Source organism: Oryctolagus cuniculus, chromosome 1 (assembly GCF_051225735.1).
Source record: "Oryctolagus cuniculus isolate XC-2025 breed Fujian yellow rabbit chromosome 1, ASM5122573v1, whole genome shotgun sequence".
Lineage (NCBI taxonomy): Eukaryota > Metazoa > Chordata > Mammalia > Lagomorpha > Leporidae > Oryctolagus > Oryctolagus cuniculus.
Window position 1 is genome coordinate 84,130,026 of NC_142867.1, and position 22,679 is coordinate 84,152,704.

A 22,679-nucleotide genomic window follows, 5' to 3' on the forward strand; every position below is an offset into this window, starting at 1 on the left:
AGAATAAGGTGGTGGAAAAGATCCAAGGTCTGTACTCTTCAGGGAGTTTATATACTGCTAGAGAGAAAAAGACAATGAAAATAAATATGACTACATTAGATAATTTCAGTGAGTAAAAAGTATGGTCTTGGCCGGTGCCACGGCTCAATAGGCTAATCCTCCACCTGCGGCACTGGCACCCCAGGTTCTAGTCCTGGTCAGGGCGCCGGATTCTGTCCCAGTTGCTCCTCTTCCAGTCCAGCTCTCTGCTGTGGCCCGGGTTTGCAGTGGAGTATGGCCCAGGTCCTTGGGCCCTGCACCCGCATGGGAGACCAGGAGGAAGCACCTGGTTCCTGGCTTTGGATCAGCGTGGTGTGCCGGCCACAGCACGTGGGTCGCAGCGGCCATTGGGGGGGCGGTGAACCAGCAGAAAAGGAAGACCTTTCTCTCTGTCTGTCTCTCTCACTGTCCACTCTGCCTGTCAAAAAAAAAAAAAAAAAAAAAAAAAGTGTGGTCTTCTACCACCTACCATACCCTGTAATTCTTAGTGTTGATCCAGTTTGGTCCAAAATGCTCTTGCATCTGAAAACAGATTTCTCTCTGTAATTGTGTCATCATAATCCCTGGGCCACTGTTGATTGCCTCTTTTCTGCTTAGCATTCACAGACCACAAGGGCATAAAAAAAATGCACTTCATTGTCCTTTCAGTGTACTATTTGCAGCTCCTTTTGTTAGTTGCTGGCTTTTAGCACCTAAAGAAATTAATCTCTAAGGCTTTTGATTAATTGCCAGGATGCTGATTATTGATCAACAGTGAGAGCAGAAAATCTAGGTTACGATAGATCCATTTCTCTTGCCATATTGAGGCAGAGCAAGAGCACACATGGATCACTCCTAACCATAGCACATTCCTTGGGAGAGGGATGGGGATTTATCTCAGTAATTTTTTTTTCAAACTCCAGTGCTGCTGTTCCTTCCCTATGGATCAATTCCAAGGAGTGGTAGAGGCCTAGGGCATGAAGTACAAGTTTGAGAATCTGTTGGCATCATCAATGATTAATGTGCTAGGTGCAAACATAGCAGGGCAGATGAGTGGGTCCAGAGAAATAATAACGGAAATTAAGACTTCAAGGTTAGTAATGTAGTTCGGTTCAGCAAACATTTATTGAGAGTACACCAGGTTCCAGGAAAAAGATGAAAAAGACAAGGTCCCTGCCTTTGAATACCTCATAGTGTACTGAAGAGGCCAAATACCAGAATAAATCAGTCCAGTAGATTATCAATAAATGTCCACAAGAAAAGCACCATTTGTGAAGTGGCAAAAAATCACTATACATCGTCTTAGAATTGGTAGTGTTCTCAGTGATGTAAATTGAATATAAACCCCAGAGTGCATGGTTAAAACTGTCTGCCTCTACTTAACCCCCATGAACAGAATCAGAGCTAGAAGGACGTGGAATGTCGCATGTTCGTTCCTTATTGAGACTCTTCAGTGTCTGAATGATCTTTTCATTTATGATCTCAAGGAAGAGTTTTAAGGAAACTAATTCTTGATTTAATTCAGCAGCATTTATTTGGCACTTAGAACTGGAATGGGTGCCCAAACACAGTCATGAGTAAGAGACAGTCCCTGACCTCAAGTGGCTCAAGGTCTGGGAGGACTGAATGGGGACCAACAAGTAAAAAGACACATAAAATGCAAGGTTATAATTAGTGTCTTATAATGGTGCCTAAGTGGACTTGGGAACATGGTGAAGGCTCGTGTATCAGACTGCAGGAGGCAGAGAAACCTTCACAGAACCAATGCTGGAAACAAAGCTTCAGAAGTGAGGCGGGTGCACTCCCAGGAGAAGGCTCCATGGATGCCACTGGCTGTGCAGTGGAGGAGAGGTGTAAGAGCATGGCATTCTCCCGGCCACCCAAACTCAGCTTGTGACTGAGGATGGTGTCTGAAATGGACAGTCAGTGTATCAGGGTAATCCAGGCTCGCCAGATGCACAAGGGTCCAGCCCAGTCCTGTCATCAAGGAACCATGATCAGAGGACTGATGTGACTCACTCAGTGGAGGCATCATTCCACCAGACAATGAATACAGGCATAGGAGGAGGTGTGAAGGTAGTGATTTCAGTGTGTCACTCTCGGGGTGTGTTGAAATGTGCAAGAGAAGTCCAGAAAGTGGATTCCTAGTAAAGAGCTGACCATGTTGGTTTGGCTACAATGTGCACGAGATACATTAGAGGATTACTAGCATCTAGGTGGGAAAAGAATGTGTTCGAGGAAATGGAGGATGCCCTCATGGCCTGAGGGAGCAAGGGCACCGGTGCTTGAGGTGCAGTGTAAGATGGGAGATTCTGATCATACCCAGGAGCTTCTTCATGACCCTCTGTAGGTATTATCCTGCCTGCCGGTAGGCAGGCGCCACGAGGGCCGGGTTCATAAGTCTAGGTCTACTCCAAAAGAAAATATTTTTATTGCCGTGGGATTCTCCAGTGAGCTGTGATCTGATGCCAGCAGACTCTCTGCCTCAAAGCCACCTGGCCCTTCTAGAACTCCATCTCAGAATCCATTACAGGGCGTTTGTGGACAATCAACAAGGAGGTGATTTTGTGCACCGTGAGCACAGAGAGAGTTGTCTGGATTTGGAAAAGGCAGCAAAAGCCAGAAAGAGAGGCAGAGGAGTTGAGCAGCCAAGAAAGCAATGTGTTTTGGTCAACACAGTTCACCTGGGAGTCTAATATTTGGATTCAGCCTCAGCAGCGGGACGTGCCTCTTAAGAACTCAGCATGTCCAGGAAATAGCTGAAGAGTCAAAATGCAGCCTTGCCACTTATTGGCCCTGATGTGGTTATTTGTGAAATACAACAAACCAATTGGGAAAATAACTTTGGAAGGAAACTTGATTGATTTTTTTTCAAAGAAAACAAGAGTTCCTATGAAAATATATCTAAGGCTATTAAAACTACTTTCCTATTTGCTTGTAAGAGAAACTTAGCTTGCAGTTCCATTTTGCAGAAAGACTTTGATTTTTCTTTCCCCACATTTCTGGCTTTTTTTTTTTTTCTTCCAGTTATTCCTATAGGTTGCTTTATACGGTTGAAAAAAAATGGCTGACAAGGCACTCTGACTCATTGTTGTTCTTCTCCTGTTGCTGCTGAGTTCGTAGTTATGTTCCTTTCAGCCTCCAAATATGTAATTTGAAGTAATAAACTGTCTTGCTCAACGCAATTATTTAAAGATTAAATATAGGTTCTTCCAGGTTTTGTGGTTAAACAGAACATTAAGAATTGCCGAAAGTTCAACATTCAGCTTTAGCACTTAAAAACAACATGACCTCCAAGCCTCTCTTCTGTAGAATGGAACTAAATAAAGCTGCTCCTAAAGAGAATGTTTTTGGAGAGAGGATAAGATAATGCTTTATAAACTGTCACACCGTCAGCATGTTCAATACTGATATCACTGTGATTAGATTCACCATAATCAACAAGAAAACTATTTACAGTAAGACTCAGACTCCTTATATCGACCATGAGCTTTCTTCATGTGTGCTCTGTTCATTAATCCTCTGTCTGTTAGTTTTCACAAGTAAGATTAGCATGCACAGAAATGGAAAGGGGTATATTTCCCAGAGAGAAAAAAAATTTATGAATGGTAAAAACATTTAGCCATCGAATATACTTAGCAGGAGCCATCTAAATCATGAAGTCTGCATCACAGTTTTCCTTTTGTTCTGCAACAATGTAAAAGTCACAAATTTCATTTGAGATTGTGTGATAGTATGCTGGGGTTCTGGTAACAAAACACCTAGGCTAGATGGCTTAAACAGTAGAAATTTGTTTTTTAGACTTATGGAATGTCTTTGTTCAGGCAGCTACATTGAACTGGGTAATTTACAAACAGAAATTCATTGCCAGTAGTTTTAGAGGCAGGAAAGGCCAAATAAAGGCACCAGCAGAGTCAGCCTCTGGTGAGGTCTTGTTCCCCCTAGATGATGGCACTATCTGTGTCCTTGCAGGGCAAAAGGAACCAACAAATCTGCTTATCCTATTTCACAGAAGCACTGATCCCATTCATAAGGGTTCTGCTCTCATGACCTAATCACCAACTGAAGACCCCACTTAATGCTATTGCACTGGGCATCAAGTTTCAACATAGAAATTTAGGGGTGGGGGTCACATTCAGGTCACAGCACAGAGACCAGGAAACCCAAAGTAAAAGTTCTAGCAGGAACCTGCTGCTGGGAAGGGCTCTCTTTCTGCAGATAGCCATCTTCTTACTGCCACATGGCAGAGGGAGATGGAGATACCTGGTATCTGTTTTTGTTTTGTAAGGATACCAGTTCTATCAAACCAGGGCTCTACCCTTATGACCTCATTCAACCATAATCACTTCTTTAAAGGTTCTATCTCCAGCACATCCAGGGGAGGGTGGTGGAACTTCAACGCCTGAGTTTTGGTGAGACATGATGCAGTTCATAGATAAAAAAAAAAAAAAAATAGGAAAAAGTGACTAAACCAGGTTGGACGTTGACAGCGTTGTCTATGAGTTAGAAGCACCTATGGGTAGCATAGAATAATAGTTAACACTGCATTTTTTTATGTCTGTTGATGGGGGCCATATTTTAGGTCTACTAACTCCATATCAGCTAGTGTATTTTATAAAATCATTCCTAGTTCCTCTCCCTCTCCACACCACAGTGAGCCCTCACTACTGCTTCAATGTCTGTGTCTCCCATACCGGTTGAAACCTAATCCCCAATGTGATGGTGGAGTCTTTGGGAAGTGGCTAGGTTAGGAGGGAGAGTCTCGTGCATGACACTAGTGCCCACACTAAAGAGACTGGAGTGCTAGTTAGCCGCTTCCATCATGTGAGATCATAGCTTGAAAGTGCTATGAGAAACAGGCTGAGCGCTTCAGTGTTTTGATCTCAGAATTCTCAAACTCTAGAACTGTGAGAAGCAACCTCCTGTTGTATGAAAGTCACCCAGTCTGTTAACTTGCTGTAGCTTCCCAAAGAGACAAAAGAGTTCTGCTTCTCTTCTTCACTTTCTTCAAAGATTTCCATTTCTGGATTGGGAGAACTCCTATTTCTATAGGTAAACCATGAAAGTTTAACATTTGATGTCAACCGTGGCAGTAAGAAAAGTTGAGATGCTTTAGTGTACAGAATGGTCCTTTGTGGAGCGAGCAAGGGGAGAAACACTGAGAATAGTTATTCTTTCTGATTGCATCATGCTTTCTGTTTCCCAACCCAGGTGACTGTTACAGATGGTGGTTCCTCTCCCAAACAGTCCACCATTTGGGTGGTGGTCCAGGTTCTGGATGAAAATGACAACAAGCCCCAGTTTCCAGAGAAGGTGTACCAGATCAAGCTGCCGGAACGTGACCGAAAGAAGAGGGGAGAACCAATTTACAGGGCGTTTGCATTTGATAGAGATGAAGGCCCCAATGCAGAAATCTCCTACAGTATCGTGGATGGCAATGATGATGGAAAGTTCTTTATTGACCCTAAAACAGGCATGGTTTCTTCCAGAAAACAGTTCACAGCAGGGAGTTACGACATCCTGACGGTAAGATCTTCTGAACCCCAGCAACACTGCTGGGCAAAGGGGTTACTTTCTTATTTGTGTTTATTATTTAGAGCAATAAATCTTTAATAATGCAGCCTCAAAGCTGTGGAAGGTGAGTCCAGGTGAGAACTCTTGCCTATTTCTGTGATATTCTTAAATAATGAGACGGTTTCCTTTGGTTGTGTCCTGTCAGCAAACGTACCCTGTTTCCAGTCACATGCTCAGCCACAGTTGCCACCGCATCACGTACTCACCATATTTTCTTCAGTCCTAAATCATTCTCAAGGCACTGAACATAGATGCAAACCAAGGGTACTGGAACAGCAAAGAGATTTATCTCCCGCAGCATAGAACATAGCACTCAGTGTGTCCCCAAGACCTCCCAAAGAACTTTTGTAATTGTTGACAACGTGATAGAACATGAATTTCCCTGTGTAAATTGTGAGGTACAAATCACAACTATGTTTATTCAGCAACAAGTGAAAAAAGCTTGAGTAAAAATAGATTATTTAGAAAATCAAAAATTAAAACTAGCAGAGCCATCATCTCAAATAGAAATGGAGCCACAAAGATTGAGGTGCCCCCAGCTCTAGCCACTTTAGACCTGGAATGCCTCTGCTTCTGGTCATCTTTCCAAGTGATGGGCACTTTCTGGAGCCATGACAACTACCAAGAGTTGTCGATATTCACCATCCTTCTCTATCTCTCCAGCCTCCTCTGCTGTTTGCAGTTACCCCTTTATTATTTTAAAGGATAATCTGCATCCTTTGACTTATCTTTTTTTTTAAATTTTTTTTGACAGGAAGAGTGAACAGTGAGAGAGAGAGACAGAGAGAAAGGTCTTCCTTTTGCCGTTGGTTCACCCTCCAATGGCCGCCGTGGCTGGCACGCTGCGGCCGGTGCGTCGCACTGATCCGAAGCCGGGAGCCAGGTGCTTCTCCTGGTCTCCTATGGGGTGCAGGGCCCAAGCACTTGGGCCATCCTCCACTGCACTCCCGGGCCATGGCAGAGAGCTGGCCTGGAAGAGGGGCAACCGGGACATAATCCGGCACCCCAACCAGGACTAGAACCCGGTGTGCCGGCACCACAAGGCGGAGGAATAGCCTATTGAGCCACGGCGCCGGCCAGACTTATCTTTTCATTGCTAAGGAACTGGAGGTCTTTTCCCTGTTCAGTAACACATCCAGAACAGTAGGCAAAGAAAATAAGATAATGAAATCCCAGTCCAGCTGCTACCCTTGACAGATCTGATGGAACATGTGCTGTTGCAGCTGTGTGAGACCTGCCTTTTGGGAGTCCCTGAGGACTGGATGCACTCTAGAGGATACAGTTGATGTCCTGCCCAGAGCCTTTACCACACTGGTCCATCAGTCCCTCAGCTGCTGTGAGTGTTGGCTGCCAAGGGCTCACAGCTGCCTCCTCCTCTACAGAAGCATCCTTGGCTGATTGTTGACCCAAGAGACTGCACTCTCCCTCCCCTAGCCAAGCAGCACACAACCAATGACTGTGACAACAGCATATTAAGATCCAACTCTGTTGTGCAATTACTGATACAGGGCTCCTCATGACATCCGTAGGACATCACTGCATAGTCCCTAACCCCACCCATCCTGATCATTTTACTCCCTTTCTTTTGAGAGCCCTCTCCCAAAGAAAATCACTTGCACTAATGCTTATCCCAGCTCCTGGGGAACCTGACACAGATGTGTTTCTTTAAGGGTTCTCCCTCCTGCAGGGATTCTCTGGGACAGCATGATAACCTATGAACACATAGCATGAGGCTGCTGTAAGTTGGCTCTGTTTTCAAAAGCTACCACTGCTGGCTTATGTGTCCCCAAATGGTACTTTTTAGATGCAATACTGGGAAATTCTTGCAAAATTTTGACTTGTTTTGATCTTTTGGTTTTCTGTTCATTGGACTTTTTGACTCTCTTTTGAGTCTGGGACACCACAGCCGTTCACCTGGACAGCTGGATGAGGACAGTCGCTGTCCCCAGCCCTTGTATCAATCGACTTAGGAGCAGAAAACACTGACAGCAAAGTCCTTAGAGTCATGCTTCCCATGATGCTGCATCCAGGAACCCAGTTTGCCGCTGAGAAAATGCACTTCACTGCTTTGCAGTTGGCATAGCTGACATCCCTCTAAGGCAGTTAGACCAAGGCTGCTGCCTTTCCCAAGCCTGCCCCCATCACTCTTCTGGGGCCCTGTGTGAGTGGAGTGCTTTTCCAGAATCAAGTAGAAGTAAGATCTGCAAAACATGAACACACACACACACACACACACAAACTATTCACATGTCTTTGACACAGAAATAAGGATTCACAGTGTACTTTATTCCTTCTCAAGTATCAACATCAGGGAGGAGATTCAAGGCCATGCCATAAGGAGTTAGATTAGCTGTCCTGCTCGTGTGACTATGCTTCAAGCCCATAAAGCACTGCAAACTGTAAGGGCAACATTTACTCGTCAGAGTTTTCGTATCTATAAATTGGTAGTGATCCAGATTAGCCTCTGATGAACAGGGAGTGAGCATCCCACTTTCCCGACTCAGCTGCCCCTACCCGATCCCTGACCCACTCTCTCCAGGTCTCCACTGTTCTCTTTGCAGACACTGTGATAAGGAGGGACTCTAGTCAACAACATATGACTAACAGATCCAAACTTCCACAGCATCAGCGCTCTAACACATTCTCCTGTGTTCTCTCTGTGTTTGAGTAGATCAAGGCTGTGGACAATGGGCGCCCCCAGAAATCCTCCACGGCCCGCCTTCACATTGAATGGATTAAGAAACCACCTCCTTCACCTATCCCATTGACCTTCGATGAACCATTTTATAACTTCACTGTCATGGAAAGTGACAGAGTAACCGAGATTGTGGGGGTGGTGTCCGTGCAGCCAGCTAACACCCCTCTGTGGTTTGACATAGTTGGTAAGTTTGAATCATCCAGAGCAGTTTGGGGCAATGCAATAATTGACTGTTTGGAGTAACTAGACAACAAATTATTAAATAAATAAAACAACTAATGACTAGTACTAAGATTAAAAATATATAGTGCTGGAATGCAAAAGAGCCAGTAAAATGAATAATCAACCTGTGCTTTCGTTCTGATTCTGTAGCTAAGCTGAACAGAAAGTGCTCTCTGGCTGGATTTTCCATAGTACGTTATGTACTGCAATCTTAATGTCTTTCTGTGTGTCATTTAAATTCTATTGTCACACTTGGCTAATCTCATTTCTAAATGTATTGATGGTACTAGACTTGCTGTCCTTCATTTCTCTCTTTTTCTTCACCTTTTTTCTGCATTCTGTTCTTTTTTTTTTTCTGCTCCCGACTGCCCTGCTTCAAGGTGGCAAGCATGCTCGAGAGATGTTCTATATTCTACAGACAGCTTGTGGGCAGAACTGTTCAACAGAAGGTACCCTTAGTGCAAACACATTTGCTAAAATACAGCTATCCAATCTGCCTTTTACGGGTTTTTTTTTTTTTTTTTTTTTGAAGCAAATTGAATTACATCTTTCATAACTGCCTGTGACAGGCTGAAGTGCAGACACAGATTTCATACATGCCTCTAACAGCTATTGCATTACTCGTGTCCAATGACTCCTTTGTTTGAGGTTTGGGATTTGGGTTGGGGGTGGGTGGTTCTGATTTTTTTCTTTGTTTTTGAGGAATGTGGGCTTTTGTTTTGTCTTGATCTTTTTGTAGGTTGGTCTATTTAACTGGGCCTTTTCCACTTGAAAGTGAAATTAAAATGTATCCTAGCCCCTCTGTTTTGCAGCAGCAATGCCACTTATATACCAAAAAGTTCCATCAGGAGAGTCACCTGGCCACTGTCCATACAAGGAAGGGCAGGAAATGGAACATAGATGTATAGCCAGTAACCGTCCCACACAGGCTGAATAGGGAAAGCAGATGGAAGCATGCAGGATAGACCTTGGAAGCCAAACTTGGAATTCCTTGAAAGCAAGCAAGCAAGCACGCCAGGCTGCAAAAGAAAAGGGCAAAACAACACTATTGCCCTCGACAGACCGGCAGCGAGAGGCACTGGAGAGGAAATGAGTGTGGAGGAAGGGAAAACAAAATAGGCTGTTGCTAAGAGGAGAGGGGAAGAGCATGCGCCGCCAGGACCTGACTCTGGATGGAGCTGTGGCCAGCTTCCCACGCTTCTCAGTGGGAGGCAGGGGATCCAAGAGAGAGCTGGTCTGGGGGAATCATTTCCTTCCACACGTCACTGCCTGAATAGGATGGACAGGAACCTGCCTCTCCTCTCAGGAACAGCTGGGTCTGGGGAAAGCATTTAGATAGATTCTATATCTGTTTTAAGGAAACAAAGAAAAAGGATGCTCCATGCACCACCCACACACCTCCCTCTAAGCCATGATAGAGAGCCCTCTGACCTCCCAAAAAGAAAGGGTTTATTTTCTACATTATTTGTATGGGCTGATAGCAACAAGTCTTTATTTAATTAGCATGAATTTCACTATCCATATCCACCACAGTCTTCATACAAGCTTTCAATTCCCTCTTCATTTTCACTAAATGTATTGGAAATGGAAACTCTTCTGACCCATGAAAGGTATCTGCCCTACTGCATCTTCACAGTAATTTTCAGCTTCTTTCCTAGTGCAAAGAAGGGTTTTAATATTCATCGCTCACTTCTTTCTGCAGCCATTTTCACCACCGCCCCATGGAGAGTCACAGAAACTGCATTTCAGGTTCAGTAGGTGTGCCTGTTGCAGGGCCTTCAGCATCGTGTGCGTCGTGTGCATCTTGTGCAATAGTGATTTGTTTAGAATGGCCCAGAGAAGGATGCACTGGAAACCAAGCAGGCAATAGGAGGCTTGGTGTGCACTGAGTAGTCCTCCTGATGAAGACCTCTAGAGCTGTCTCTCCAGTCGGATGCTTCTTTCACAGAGATTTCACTGTAAATTTGGTAACATCCAGCCAAGCTTCTCTTGCAAATTGAACTTACTGGGCCTGATGCCCAAACAGAACATGATTGGATTTCCATCCGTACATGCAGCAAGCAGCATCTTGAAACACCAACTCTTTATTTCACCACAGAAGTAAAACCCTTTCCCCAGATGCTTGTAGTATTGATCTTCTCTCTCTCCCACCAAATCCCCCTTTTGAAAAATCTTTCCATTCTGTTAGCATCATTTTTTTCCTCATTCTGCTGACAACATCTTTCCTCTTCTCTAAATACCTATTGTTTTCTTTATCATATTCAGATGTTTCATTTTCACTTTAAAGATTTCTTGCTTATTTATCTTTGGCTATGGGAACTCTCATAGGTTTCTTCCTTTCTTCTTTATTTCAACATCTTATTTGGCCAAGATCTCGTAAAAGGAACAGAGAGGGAATAATTCCCCTCAGTGCTTAAGATGCAGCCGTGTACTATAGGGAAATGCTAACAATAAGCCCAAGGCTCGCAATGTGAGCCTGGATCTGAAATGAGGTCTCAGGTGAAGTATAGGTACTCATAGGACTCTTGCAAAGAGAATCAAGTTTGCTTCCATTATAGACCAAGTGCCTTAAGACTCCCGTACAGACACTGAGACACGGATAGCCAGCATGTTGGCCCCGTTGCTCAGAGCCTAGAAATGCTAATGAATTCTCAAGGAGGCAGAAAGAGTGATTCTGTATGCTTTTCCCCCGAGGATAATCTCTTCATTTCTACATTTCCACATCTATCCAGCACTTGTCCAGCTGCGTTTCTTTCCTCCTACTATGATAGCAACTCACCAAAACTGTGTCTGGACCTTGCCCTGAGGATCTGCCAGACGTCTTATGCCACCAAAGAGATCGCTGCTCATAATGTTATACAGCTAGACTCTTCAGCTGCCAGGAACAGAAGTGCTACTTGTAACTAGGTTAAGAAAGCTGTAATTAAAAGGAAACATAATAAAGTTCAACTGTTCTGTGTTTAGACAGCCCAGTGCACAGCATGTTCCCTTTCTGTGTAAAATGGAAAAGAAAATGAAGAGAACAGAAATAACCCATAATCCTTTGTGGCTTTATCACATATCTTCACACTTCTCAGGAGACTATGATTTCAACTCAGCAGCTCCTTGATTTACATACTCTCTAATGTGCACACAGTCTGGTTCACAGTTCAGTTCCTATATATTTATTCTGATGGCAAATTTTGAATTGTAAAGGCTCCATTATGACACACTTCAAACCATTCCTCTTTACCTACAGTTGCTTGGGGGCTGCTGCAGCTGTTTTTGTTGGTTTGTTTTTAGTTTTTCACTTGAGTTTAGACTACAAAAATGGTTTTCTTTGCAGATAGTAAGCACCTAACATGTCTTTATTTGACTTGTCTGGTGATTTGAAAGGAGAAAGACTGTTCTGTGGGAATAATTCTGATGATGACTGCTAGCACACAGCAATTCCTCTGGCAGGAATATCTTTCTGTGCTGCAGATAACCTCAAGGAAATCTTGGCCCTTGGTTTATCACAGGTCCCTGCAGACTTTGGGCTCCTGGCTGCTCCTGCTCATAAGTCCATGCCTTCCTTCTTGAGCTCCGTTCCCACAGGAGCCATTCCTTATTTGGGGTTGAATCAAATAGGCTAGTTAAACTCTCTGATGGCGATAGCAATGGCTTTGTCATCCAACTAGAGTTTGGGCATCTCTGAGTCTTCCCTAAGCAGGAAGCCATACTTGTTCATCACAAAACTCTTAACTGCCCGTCCTAAAAGAAGCCACATCCACTTTCAATACACCTGTTATTCCATCAGGGTGACTGTTACTCAGAGTCATTCAGCTGATGTCCAAATTTCATTTCTCCCATTCTGCCATCTTTTGCTAATTTGATGCCTAGTAGGCCTCTTGTTGTCTGCATAACAACTATCTAGTCCATAGGAGCACACCTGAAGAGCCTTTAAGGAAATAATAAAAAACCCTAGAAGTAATTCATGCATTAATTGTTTTAAGAAACTGAAAACTAGATTCTAGTAAGGACTTTATAGAGCCTTCCTACCACTGTTTCCTCACCTCTTTGTGCCACCTGCCTTCCATGTAAATATCTTTTTCAGCCCTGAGTGCTTGCTTCACTCTAAGAGAGATTATTCATGATCAAACCATAACTGGTATTAACAGTGTTCTTTTAAGTTTGGTGTACATGCCGAACTAGAATGAACAGCTTGTGTATGACTCCCTTAATTCATTGAGATTCAGCAGCCTAGTGTTTTAGAAGCTTCTTGCATAACACTTTTCCCACGGTGACTACTACATTTGGGTTGTTATTTTTATAATGACACGTGGAGTGGGATGGAGTCATATGCTAGAAGAACCAGAAGCTTCCCCAGGGGGAAGCTGTGGGATTTTTCACTATTGGATCTCTTAATAGAGATACCCTGGTGCTTCACATCCACCTTTAAAGAAAAAACTTGACCAAATTGTGGCCCAGTACCCTGCTGCCCAGCTCAGTCAAGCAGTGGCTGCTGGCTCAAAGTATCTTCATTCACGTCCCATTTTTAACGTCTTTTATCAGACTTTCCTATTTGCTATTTTAGCTTTGGAACCCGGTAGAAATCCAGTGTACCACTTCTGCTTTTTGTTTACTCTAGGGCACCTGCCTTGACCAACAATGGTCAAAGGGAAATGTCCCTGATGTGAATTATCTGTTATGTGGGCTGTTCACAACCTCGCTTTTAACCATCTCTGCCGCATCCCCCTGCAGCAATGCTCAGGCTGTGACTTTTCTAATTCCCCACCTTGTTGACAGTCAGACCAGCTCGGCAGTGCCCTCCCTTCTCCTCGCCTTTTGTTGAAGCTCACGCTGCTGCACCAAATACACTCTGGCTTTGCATGTTCTGTTACTGGCTCTGAGGAAGCACACCTTGTTTAAATGGAACGCTGCTAGTGAAAAGGGACTCCTTGCATTTGATATTCTCACCCGGGATGATTCGGACATGGTTTCCTCTGAAAATGAAATCACCTTTCAGGCTAAAAGGGAACCTGAAAAATGAGACCTCGGGGAGAGATACTGAGTCCTTTATGAAATGGGATGCTTAAGTGGTAGGTTATTAAATTGCGGAAGGGTTGATGGTGAACTGCTGGTCTAGATTCTGTATCCCTTGTCAGAAATTCATTTTGAGGCTTAGGGAAGTTTTGTTTTACATGAAATCTTGGTTTAACTAGGAGCAAATGTGCTGGAAATGAGTATCTATCAGAGACTGCTAGCTGTACTGATAGACTAAAAGATATCCCATGGCTCACTCCCCAACACACTTCAACTCTGCTTTTCCAACAGTCTATCTCTCCTACTCCTTTAGATCTTTCTATGGTGAATGAGGGAGACAGTCACACAAATACAGTTACATACCCACATACCTGCACACACACACACACACACACCCCTCAGAGATGACTGTGAAATATGACAATCCCAAAACTGACCAAAAACTGTATTTAATATGAAGAAAGCTTAAGAAGAACCACAAAATCTGCATTTCCTATATAAATTTATGCCACTGAGCAGGTGAAATGGTTGTGTCCTTTATATCAAGCCCTCAGGAAAACACAAGTCTCAGCCAGTGAGAGCACACAGGAGCAGCCCAGTTAAGCAGGAACTGAGACTGGAAACTTATGCTTGCATGTTCTCTAAATGTTATTGTCATATACTTTAGACTCTAACAAACTAAGGTTTTGTAGTTATAATTTCCATTTTATCTTGATCTACAAATACTGACCTTCTAAAATAATTGACAGAGGAGGAAGACTCCTTTCCCCCACGTGCCCTTCCACCAAGAAAATAAGCCGTGCTCAGATTTAAGACAGTAAACAACTTGAAGAAAACATTCTAAAGGTGATTTAGAATGTGATTAAATACCCATCAGAAGCAGTGTGACAAGATGTATTTTATCATTCCTTTGCGTCCTGTGATGCAATTTTAAGACCTTTCTTTGACCCTCTCCATGGAAAAGTGTTGTTGTTTTTTTTTTTTTTAAGGGGGATTGTTTTTGTTTTATTTTTTCACTTTGCAGAATATACCACTTGATAGAAAATGGTTTTACTCTGCTCATTAAGATGGTTATTCTAGACACTGGGACCAGCCTTCCATGTTGATTTCACGTGGCTATTAACATGAAGCATTCCCTTTGAATGAGAAACAGTGACCTTAAGGTTGTTTCCCTTTTTTCCTGGATATCACCTCATTTTTCCTTATCCTAGTCTTCAGAAGATTTTTTTGGATTTAACTTTAGTGCTTCTGAGTAAATCAATTAAAGATATTAATTGGAAGATGAGTCTCTTTTTAGATGAAATTTCTGAAATAATATGTCATCTCCAAGCAATTCTCTGGTATCCCTGTATCTCCATAACTTTAATTAAATGTCAAGGGCAATTATGTTCTCTCCAGCAATTAAATAATTTTAAGTGTATATGACAGCTGCAAGCAATAAGTATCTGAGATATATAACCACTCTTTTTAAAAGTAAACCATATTATTTACTTTATGTCACTATACATCAAATGCTAGTAATTCAGGTAAATTTCTCCTTTCCCTTAAATCAGCTGCCCATCTATAGTTGTAATATCACAAAAATGTATTGTTCATTGATCAACAAAATGAAATGCAAAGATTGTAGGATAAAAGTCAAGATTTCTAAAATATAAAATCAATAAATGCATTACCCCACATACTGTAGTTAAATTACTCTCCACAACCAAAATTAGTTGATTCCATGATATTTCAGACTACATAAATAGAGCTTGTAAATATAAACCGATGTTTAATTAAAATTTTTCAAACATTTATATCATCTTCTGTCCCTCTTAACATCTGTATTTTGGAAATACCTTAAACTGTACCTTGATTCACCAGAATGGAGACATCAGCAGTAATTTCAACAATGCCTATGTTGTTCTAGGCACACCATCCACAGACTGTGTGTTCTCTCTGGTGGAGGGAGAAGAAAGTAAAGTGTTCTAAACTTTATATAAATTGTTCCATACACTGATGTTACACAAGCTGATGCCTTCCTCTACTTCATTCTCAATTCCATTTTGTGAGTCTCCCATAAGCTTCCTACATTTTTTAGGAGAAAAATAATTCCCAGTCAGGAGGGAAGGAAAATTTCTGTTAATATCTCAGCTTGCCAAAGTAGAATTTTTAATATGAAAGTCAGCACTTTTTTGCTTTTACCTATTTTCTAATATTTATGGTCTTATTTCTGACGCTCACTTAAGGGAATCTGAACTCTACCAGCCAAGTGTTTACCATCAGTCCAGGAATAGTGTCTATTCATTGTTATTGATAATAATTAGACTGTTTGCTTAGAATTTAATCTACTTTTGAGAAAAACGAGAGGATCTACAGATTCTTAGCACAGATGCCACAGGGGTGGAAGGGTCATTAGCTTTCTGAATAATTTATGGAGTCAGTTTATGCTTCACTACCCTAACATTACTGCTGAGGTTTTCCTTTGCAATGCATTCTTTTTTTGGAGACATTTGTTATGCACTGTAGAGGCTGTGTTTTGAAATATGAATTAAGTTAGAAATAAAGAAGTCCCATTTCAGATGTACAAAACTGAGCCATAGGGATGCCTGTCAAAAATATTTCTATGTGAGAGACCCTTTTAAAGATTATGCTCAGCACATGTAATAATTTCTCAGATATGCTAATTTCATGTTGTTTCTGTGAAATCAGGGGGGAATTTTGACAGCTCTTTTGACGCAGAGAAAGGTGTTGGGACAATTGTCATCGCAAAACCTTTGGACGCAGAGCAGAGGTCTCTCTATAACATGAGCGTGGAAGTCACCGATGGGACAAATGTTGCTGTCACTCAGGTGAGATGTTAAATTACTACTCGGCCATAAAAAAAAAAAAAGAATGAAATCCTATTTTTTGCAACAAAATGGATGCAGTTAAGCTTAGTGAAATAAGCCATTCCCAAAAAGACAAATATCATCCTTTGTCTCTGATATGTGGTAGTTAATATACAATACAAAAAAATGTATAGGAATGAAACAGACATCTTTAGATTTAATTGTTGTTTTTAGCCCTTGTTTATACTCCCGTGGAACTGTTGTCTTGCCATTTTTTTCTTGTTAAATATTATGGCTAGTGGTGCATTAAACCTATGATTTTAGGGTAGACTGAAATTATGAAAAACTCATTTGAGTGAACAATCTAGGAAAAGGATTCTCTCAATGGTATTAGATAACTTAAGTTACCTCTTTTCTTAATTTGCTCATGCGTGGAAGAGTGATACACATATTCTTCCTGAGCATTTATTATAGATAAATCTCTGACAACACAGTCAACTTCCCTTGAATTTGTAAAGATGAAGATGACCATACCATCTGGGTAAACACTCTGGTATTCTTCACCTCCTTAGATTTTTTTTTTCCTTAAGACTCTATTTATTTATTTGAGAGGGTTACCTAGAGAGGGAGAGACACACAGAGATCTTGCATTTGTTGGATCACTTTCCAAATGGCTGCACTGGTCAGGTATGGGCCAGGCCAAAACCAGAAGCCAAGAGCTTCATCTGGGTCACTCATGTGGGTAGCAGGGGCCCAAGCACTTGGGCCATCTTCCATTGCTTTCAGAGGCTCATTAGTAGGGAACTGGATTGGAAGTGGAGCAGCTGGGACACGAACTGGCACCCATATGGGATGCAGGTGTCACAGATGGGGGGTTAACTTGCTATGCCACAATACTAGCCCCTCCCAGATTTTTTTATTCACAGGAAGTTAAAGCTATAGGATACCCAAGGGTCCAGATTTACTTTGCACAATGAGATCAGCTAAGAAATATGCCCAAGGTCACACAGCCTTAATAAAGAGCAAGAACCAGGATCCAGGTGCCCTGACTCCTCCCATTCCAGCCTCTACACCAGTGGTTCCTTAGTTGTAGGGGGAGGTTAGAAACACTAATGGCTTTTGTCTCTATCCCCAGAAATACTAATCACTTGCAACCAGGGTTGATGACTGCCCTTTATACTCTGCAACTTACATACATATAAAATGCAAGGAGAGGGAAAAAGAGAAAAATCTCTGGGCTTTTCACATGGCTCAGTACATCTTCCTGAGTGATACTAACACAATGTTAGTATTACTATGGGGCAGACTTGCTCTAAATATGAGAAGATTTTGTTTTATTCTTAAGCACCAGAAACCTAGACCAGTCATGAGAGCAAGCCAATATATAAGTGTGTGTTGTAACCCTTCTCCTCTTTCCTGCTATTCCTACATCTCCAAACTAACTGACCAAGGCACTTTTCTCTACTGAGTGTATGTGTCCTCAGATACTTTCTCAACACAATGCTTCAGGTAATGAGAATGAATTTTTTGCCAACCCTGAAGCAAGCATTGATTTATTTTAAATAGAGTGTAAGCTTCCCTGACTATGGTTTTTAAAGGGGGAGAGGTGAGCATTTCATATTTTTGTTGAGCCAACCACCTCATTTCAGTCTATTCATAAGCATAAAATATTAGTATTTGAAAGAAGCAATAGGGTTAATTGTAGTACAACCCTTTATTTTTTTATTAGAGTAAATCCCAGAAAGGGGAGGTGACTTACACAGGATAAGACAACTCGTATGTGACCATTTCTGATCCTGCAAGCTGTGTCCTTTCCCAGAAGCTTGATAAGGCAAGCAGTGTTGATAACAGGACTCCATTTGCTTACATGATCCTGCTTACTCCTGTTGCACTGGCATGATTATTAGTAATACTCCATCCACTAACAAAATTGTCCCAGTGGAGGAAATAAATTGTACAGGCAACCTACTTAAACCACATTAATCAGGGTGCTTTCAAGACTAAAATATAGACACATGGTAGGATCCAGGCTGAGGACCAGTGGAAAGCACACAATTTAAAACTATACCCAAAGACTAACGCAAAGCAACCCACTTGCTGTATATCCAAGTCTTTAGTGCCAATTCACTTTAAGCATGAATTTAAATTAGTTTCTTAAATTAATCCTATCTTAGAATATCCAACATAGACTTTTTAGTGCCCCTTAAAAATATAAGATACAGAGGCCAGCACTATGGTGTAGCAGATAAAACCACTGCCTGCAGTACCCGCATCCCGTATAGATGCCTGATCAAGTCACAGATGTCCACTTATGATCCAACTTACCAAGTTACTGGGAAAGCAGTGGAAGATGACCCAAGTCCTTGGGCCCTTGCATCCACATAGAAGACCTGGAAGAAGCTCTTGGCTTCAGGCTTTGGATCATTCCAGCTCCAGCCATTGCAGCCAATCGGAGAGTGAATCAGCAGATGGAGGATACCACCCCCACCCCTTGTGTCTCTAACTCTGCCTTTCAAATAAATAAATATTTTTTAAAATTACAAGATATATAGCAGTAAAAATGGAATTAAAATATGTTTATTTTAGTTCAAAGACTTGAAATCCATGCAGTTGTTTTTCATAATGCATTTCCCAAGAACTTTTTGATGATTCCTCACATTTTAATAAAATGTAAATAAAGCATTGAACCATATTAATTATCAGACTTTTCTCCAGAGTTTTATAGCAGTGGAATTAAATGGTTTTAAGTGTGCCTAGAATGTTATAGATACTCAATAAATACTTTTAGAATGAGTAACTGAATAGTAGATATTACACATTCAGCACAATATATGTGGCTAGTATGCTGGATCTCCAAAGTGCACACTGATTCACATTCATCAGAAAAGGGAATAGGGGAAGGAAGGGAGCAGGCATTATAGCACAGTGGGTTAAGCCACCACTTGGGATCCCCCCATCCCACAACAGAGCACTGTTTTGAGTTCTGGCTCCTACACTTCCAATCCACCTTCTCCCTAGTGAGCCTGGGAAGGCAGCAGATGATGGCCCATGTTCTTGTGTCCCTGCCACCCATGTGGGAGACCCAGTGAAATTCTAGATTGTTGGCATCAGAATTGGGGAGTCAATCAGTAGACAGAAATCTCTGTGTCTCCTTCTCTCTCTGGCCCTTTGCCTTTCAAATAAATAAATGAATCTTTTAAAAATTATTAGTGAAGCTTTTGTTTTAGAATTTCATTAGGGCCAGATGAGAAATAACTTACCAGTGTTTATTCTACCAATAGTTTGGGAGTTCATCCCATGTCTTAGGAGTTTCGCTGGGTACCTGAGGTTGCAATGATCCGATGTTGAATTCAGATGACTGATATTACTCATTTAAAAAATAATATAAAGCATATATTACAAGACTTGAATGTAAATATGTTTGAATTCCATTCTTGTTGATTTTCTGTCAGACTAATTTAGAGTTATCTCCAGAGCAGTTCAGAAGAAGTTTGAGCATTGGGGTGAACTTGAAGTTCCCTCTTGGCAGAGACAAGCTAAGGAGGTTAATAAAAAGTGTTAAGAGATATTCTTTAGAAAAACATCAAAGTCACTGTGTGTCCCTAGAGTCATAACCTTCTTAAGTGGGAACCAGCAGCTTCCAAAGTAAAAATTTTATGTCATCGTCATTACCATCAAACTTAACTGTGTCTATTGAGCTGTGTTAAGACCTGACTTCCACAGCAACCTCTGAGAACCCGGGCATCTCCCACATTTTCCCAAGCTTCTCAAACTGTGGTGACAGGAATAGTTCTTTGAATTAGTCAAAACCCTTGGTGTCAAGGACATTTTCACAAAAAGACGCTTTTCGAAATAAAAGGCATTCTGGATTTCCAGTCCATGACCCTAGACAACTTAATGATTTCACCATCAAACAGAAACTTTTCACCATGTAGCTAAATAAATGTCCTGTAGCCCAAAAACACCTGTTCAGTGTGCCTTTGGGAACTTTTATCTACTTTGTTCATTTAGAAACATAAAAATGGTATGACACGGGCTTCAAATCAGCCATAAACAATATGTTGAATTTTACTTCACAAATGTCAAATAAATCAGAACCTCCGGGATTCAGTGTCTACATGAAAGCCTTGCCTTCATCTTCAGTTTGGGCCTGTTCTCCCAACTCTCCCAGGGTTCCTGTGCCTCAGAGCTATAATATCTGATGACGAATAAACATCCTTTTCTTTCCTAAGATTCCCTAGTGTGGCTACAGAATGTAAAGAGGCCTTGTGAATTTCAAGTTATAAAGATTCAGAACAACTACATGCAAGAGCAAAGCATCTCAACATTTACACAACCTCTGGGCAAGATGAGCAAGGGCCTCACATAAAGTAGAGAGTATATTGTGAGGGGTATGATTGTAGTTTTTATAATACAGTATTTGACCTTGTGGGCTTTGAAGTAGATAAATCTGTGTTCCAATCCTGACTCTGCCATTCTGAGTCACCTCAAGCAAGTCACTTAATTTCTCTGCATCTCACACTGCTTATCTGTAAAATGGGGGCACCAAACCTGTGTCTTTAGTGTTGTGATGAAAATGACCTGAGTTTATGCGTGCAGAGTATTAGCACGAGGTCTAAATGTAGTCAGTACTTAGATTCACCATGATAATGAAATACCTGAGGCAGGCTAGCCTTATAAAAGATAGCAGTACGTTTTGCTTTATGATTCTGGAGGTTCACAGTCCAAGACTAGGTGGGTTCATTGTTCACTTCTGGTGATGGAGTTCTTGCTGGCAGAGTGTTGAGGTCGCTCAGGGCATCATGTGGGAAGAGGGAGCCCGTGTTTCTGTCTGTCTATGTCTTTTATTATAAAGCTAACAGAATTCAATCATGGGGGCTCTACCCTAATGACTCAATCCCATCTAATTACTTCCCAAATGCTCCACTTCACACACTTTATAATCAGATTCACATCCTTAGTCTGAGCTGCTGTAACGTAGAGATTTGCCCTACAGGTTGTTGTGAGCAATAAAGGAGTACCTGAGACAGAGCTCTGATGAGGAGGATGATCCAGTGGCTGCAGCCAAGGCCTTGAGTGCACAGTTATTCTGGATATTTTTTAACTTGGGGTGGAAATTACAAGACAGGACCTTAAGGTACTTTCAGTGTAGATGGATGAAGGTACAACTTGGGCAGTTTGCCAAGGTTCTGTGACTATATCAGACTGCCAACAATTTGTCAAGGTTGCTGTGACTGTATCAGACTTAAGGTATATTGGTAAGCTTTTCCCAGGTCCTTGTGAGCCATCCCAAAATGGCCACTCTTGGCAGCACTTGGGCAGTCTTCTCTTTTCCTGAAGCCCAGCATCATATTTTAGTGTTTTCTGTGTTCCAAGAATTATCTCATGTTTTTAAAGGCTACTTACATTTTCTGTTCTTATAAAGTCATGGAATAGTTCATGAGCTGGTAAGGGAAGTAGCATTGTTCTGGACCAAAGAATGAACAATGCTCAGGGGAACAATTTTAAACCAGCATCCTTCTTGTCCAGACCACTTATCCACCCTCAAGTCCTGCCTTCTCCAACAGGCCAGGGCAAATTAGGACCTAGTTATGCAAACTAAACTCTTTTTTAAAGATTTATTTATTTATTTATTTGAAAGGCAGAGTTACAGAGAAGCAGAGGCAGAAAGAGAGTGAGCGAGCAAGAGAGAGATCTTCCATCTGCTGGTTCACTCCCCAGATGGCTGCAACAGCCAGAGCTGTGCCATTCCAAAGCCAGAAGCCAGGAGCTTCTTCCAGATCTCCCATATGGGTGCAGAGGCCCAAGGATTTGGGCCATCTTCTACTGAGTTCCCAGGGCTTAGCAGAAAGCTGGATCAGAATTGGAGCAGCCAGGATTCGAATCAGCGGCCATAAAGGATGCCGGCATTGCAGGCAGTGACTTTACCAGCTAAGCCACAGTGCCGGCCCCAAGCTAAACTCTCCAAGATAGATTAAGGTCCTAGAGATACCTGAAGCCTATGAAATTGTTTATAAACTTTGATGTGTATGTGGATTTTTCTATGTCAAAAGTCAGTAGTTTTCATCAGCTGTCCAAATGGCTATGTGGCCTAAAATATGTGAACGCCTTAGCAGTTTTTCATTACTCAGCAACTCTAGTTGGAAATTTAACCTATAATCATCCGTATTTTCTGGTATACTGTTGCTCTGGCTACTAGATGGGCAATTTCCATAGGCTCCCAAAACACTATTATTGTGGGTTAAGAAAGAGGCTAATTGTGTCCGCTGAATGCTTAGATAGCAGACAGGAGGTCAACTTCATTAAGAAAAATATTTTTTTAAAAGAAGGATGGCCTGGGGTGGGGGATAGGA

The 22,679-nt window shown here is 41.9% G+C and overlaps 1 protein-coding gene across 7 annotated transcripts in view; it reads left to right on the top strand.

The window, feature by feature from the left end:
- FAT3 (FAT atypical cadherin 3) overlaps positions 1–22,679 on the top strand; it is a 687,279-nt gene that overhangs the window by 542,745 nt on the left and 121,855 nt on the right. For 5 of the 7 annotated variants that reach the window (XM_051850343.3, XM_089312010.1, XM_051850335.3 and 2 more), the window contains 4 exons: positions 5,230–5,544; positions 8,264–8,474; positions 8,893–8,961; positions 16,208–16,347. In XM_051850343.3, coding sequence (XP_051706303.3) covers positions 5,230–5,544; positions 8,264–8,474; positions 8,893–8,961; positions 16,208–16,347 — 735 coding nt within the window. The remainder of the gene's footprint in view (positions 1–5,229; positions 5,545–8,263; positions 8,475–8,892; positions 8,962–16,207; positions 16,348–22,679) is intronic. The other 2 variants (XM_089312007.1, XM_089312014.1) reach the window with 1 other exon arrangement.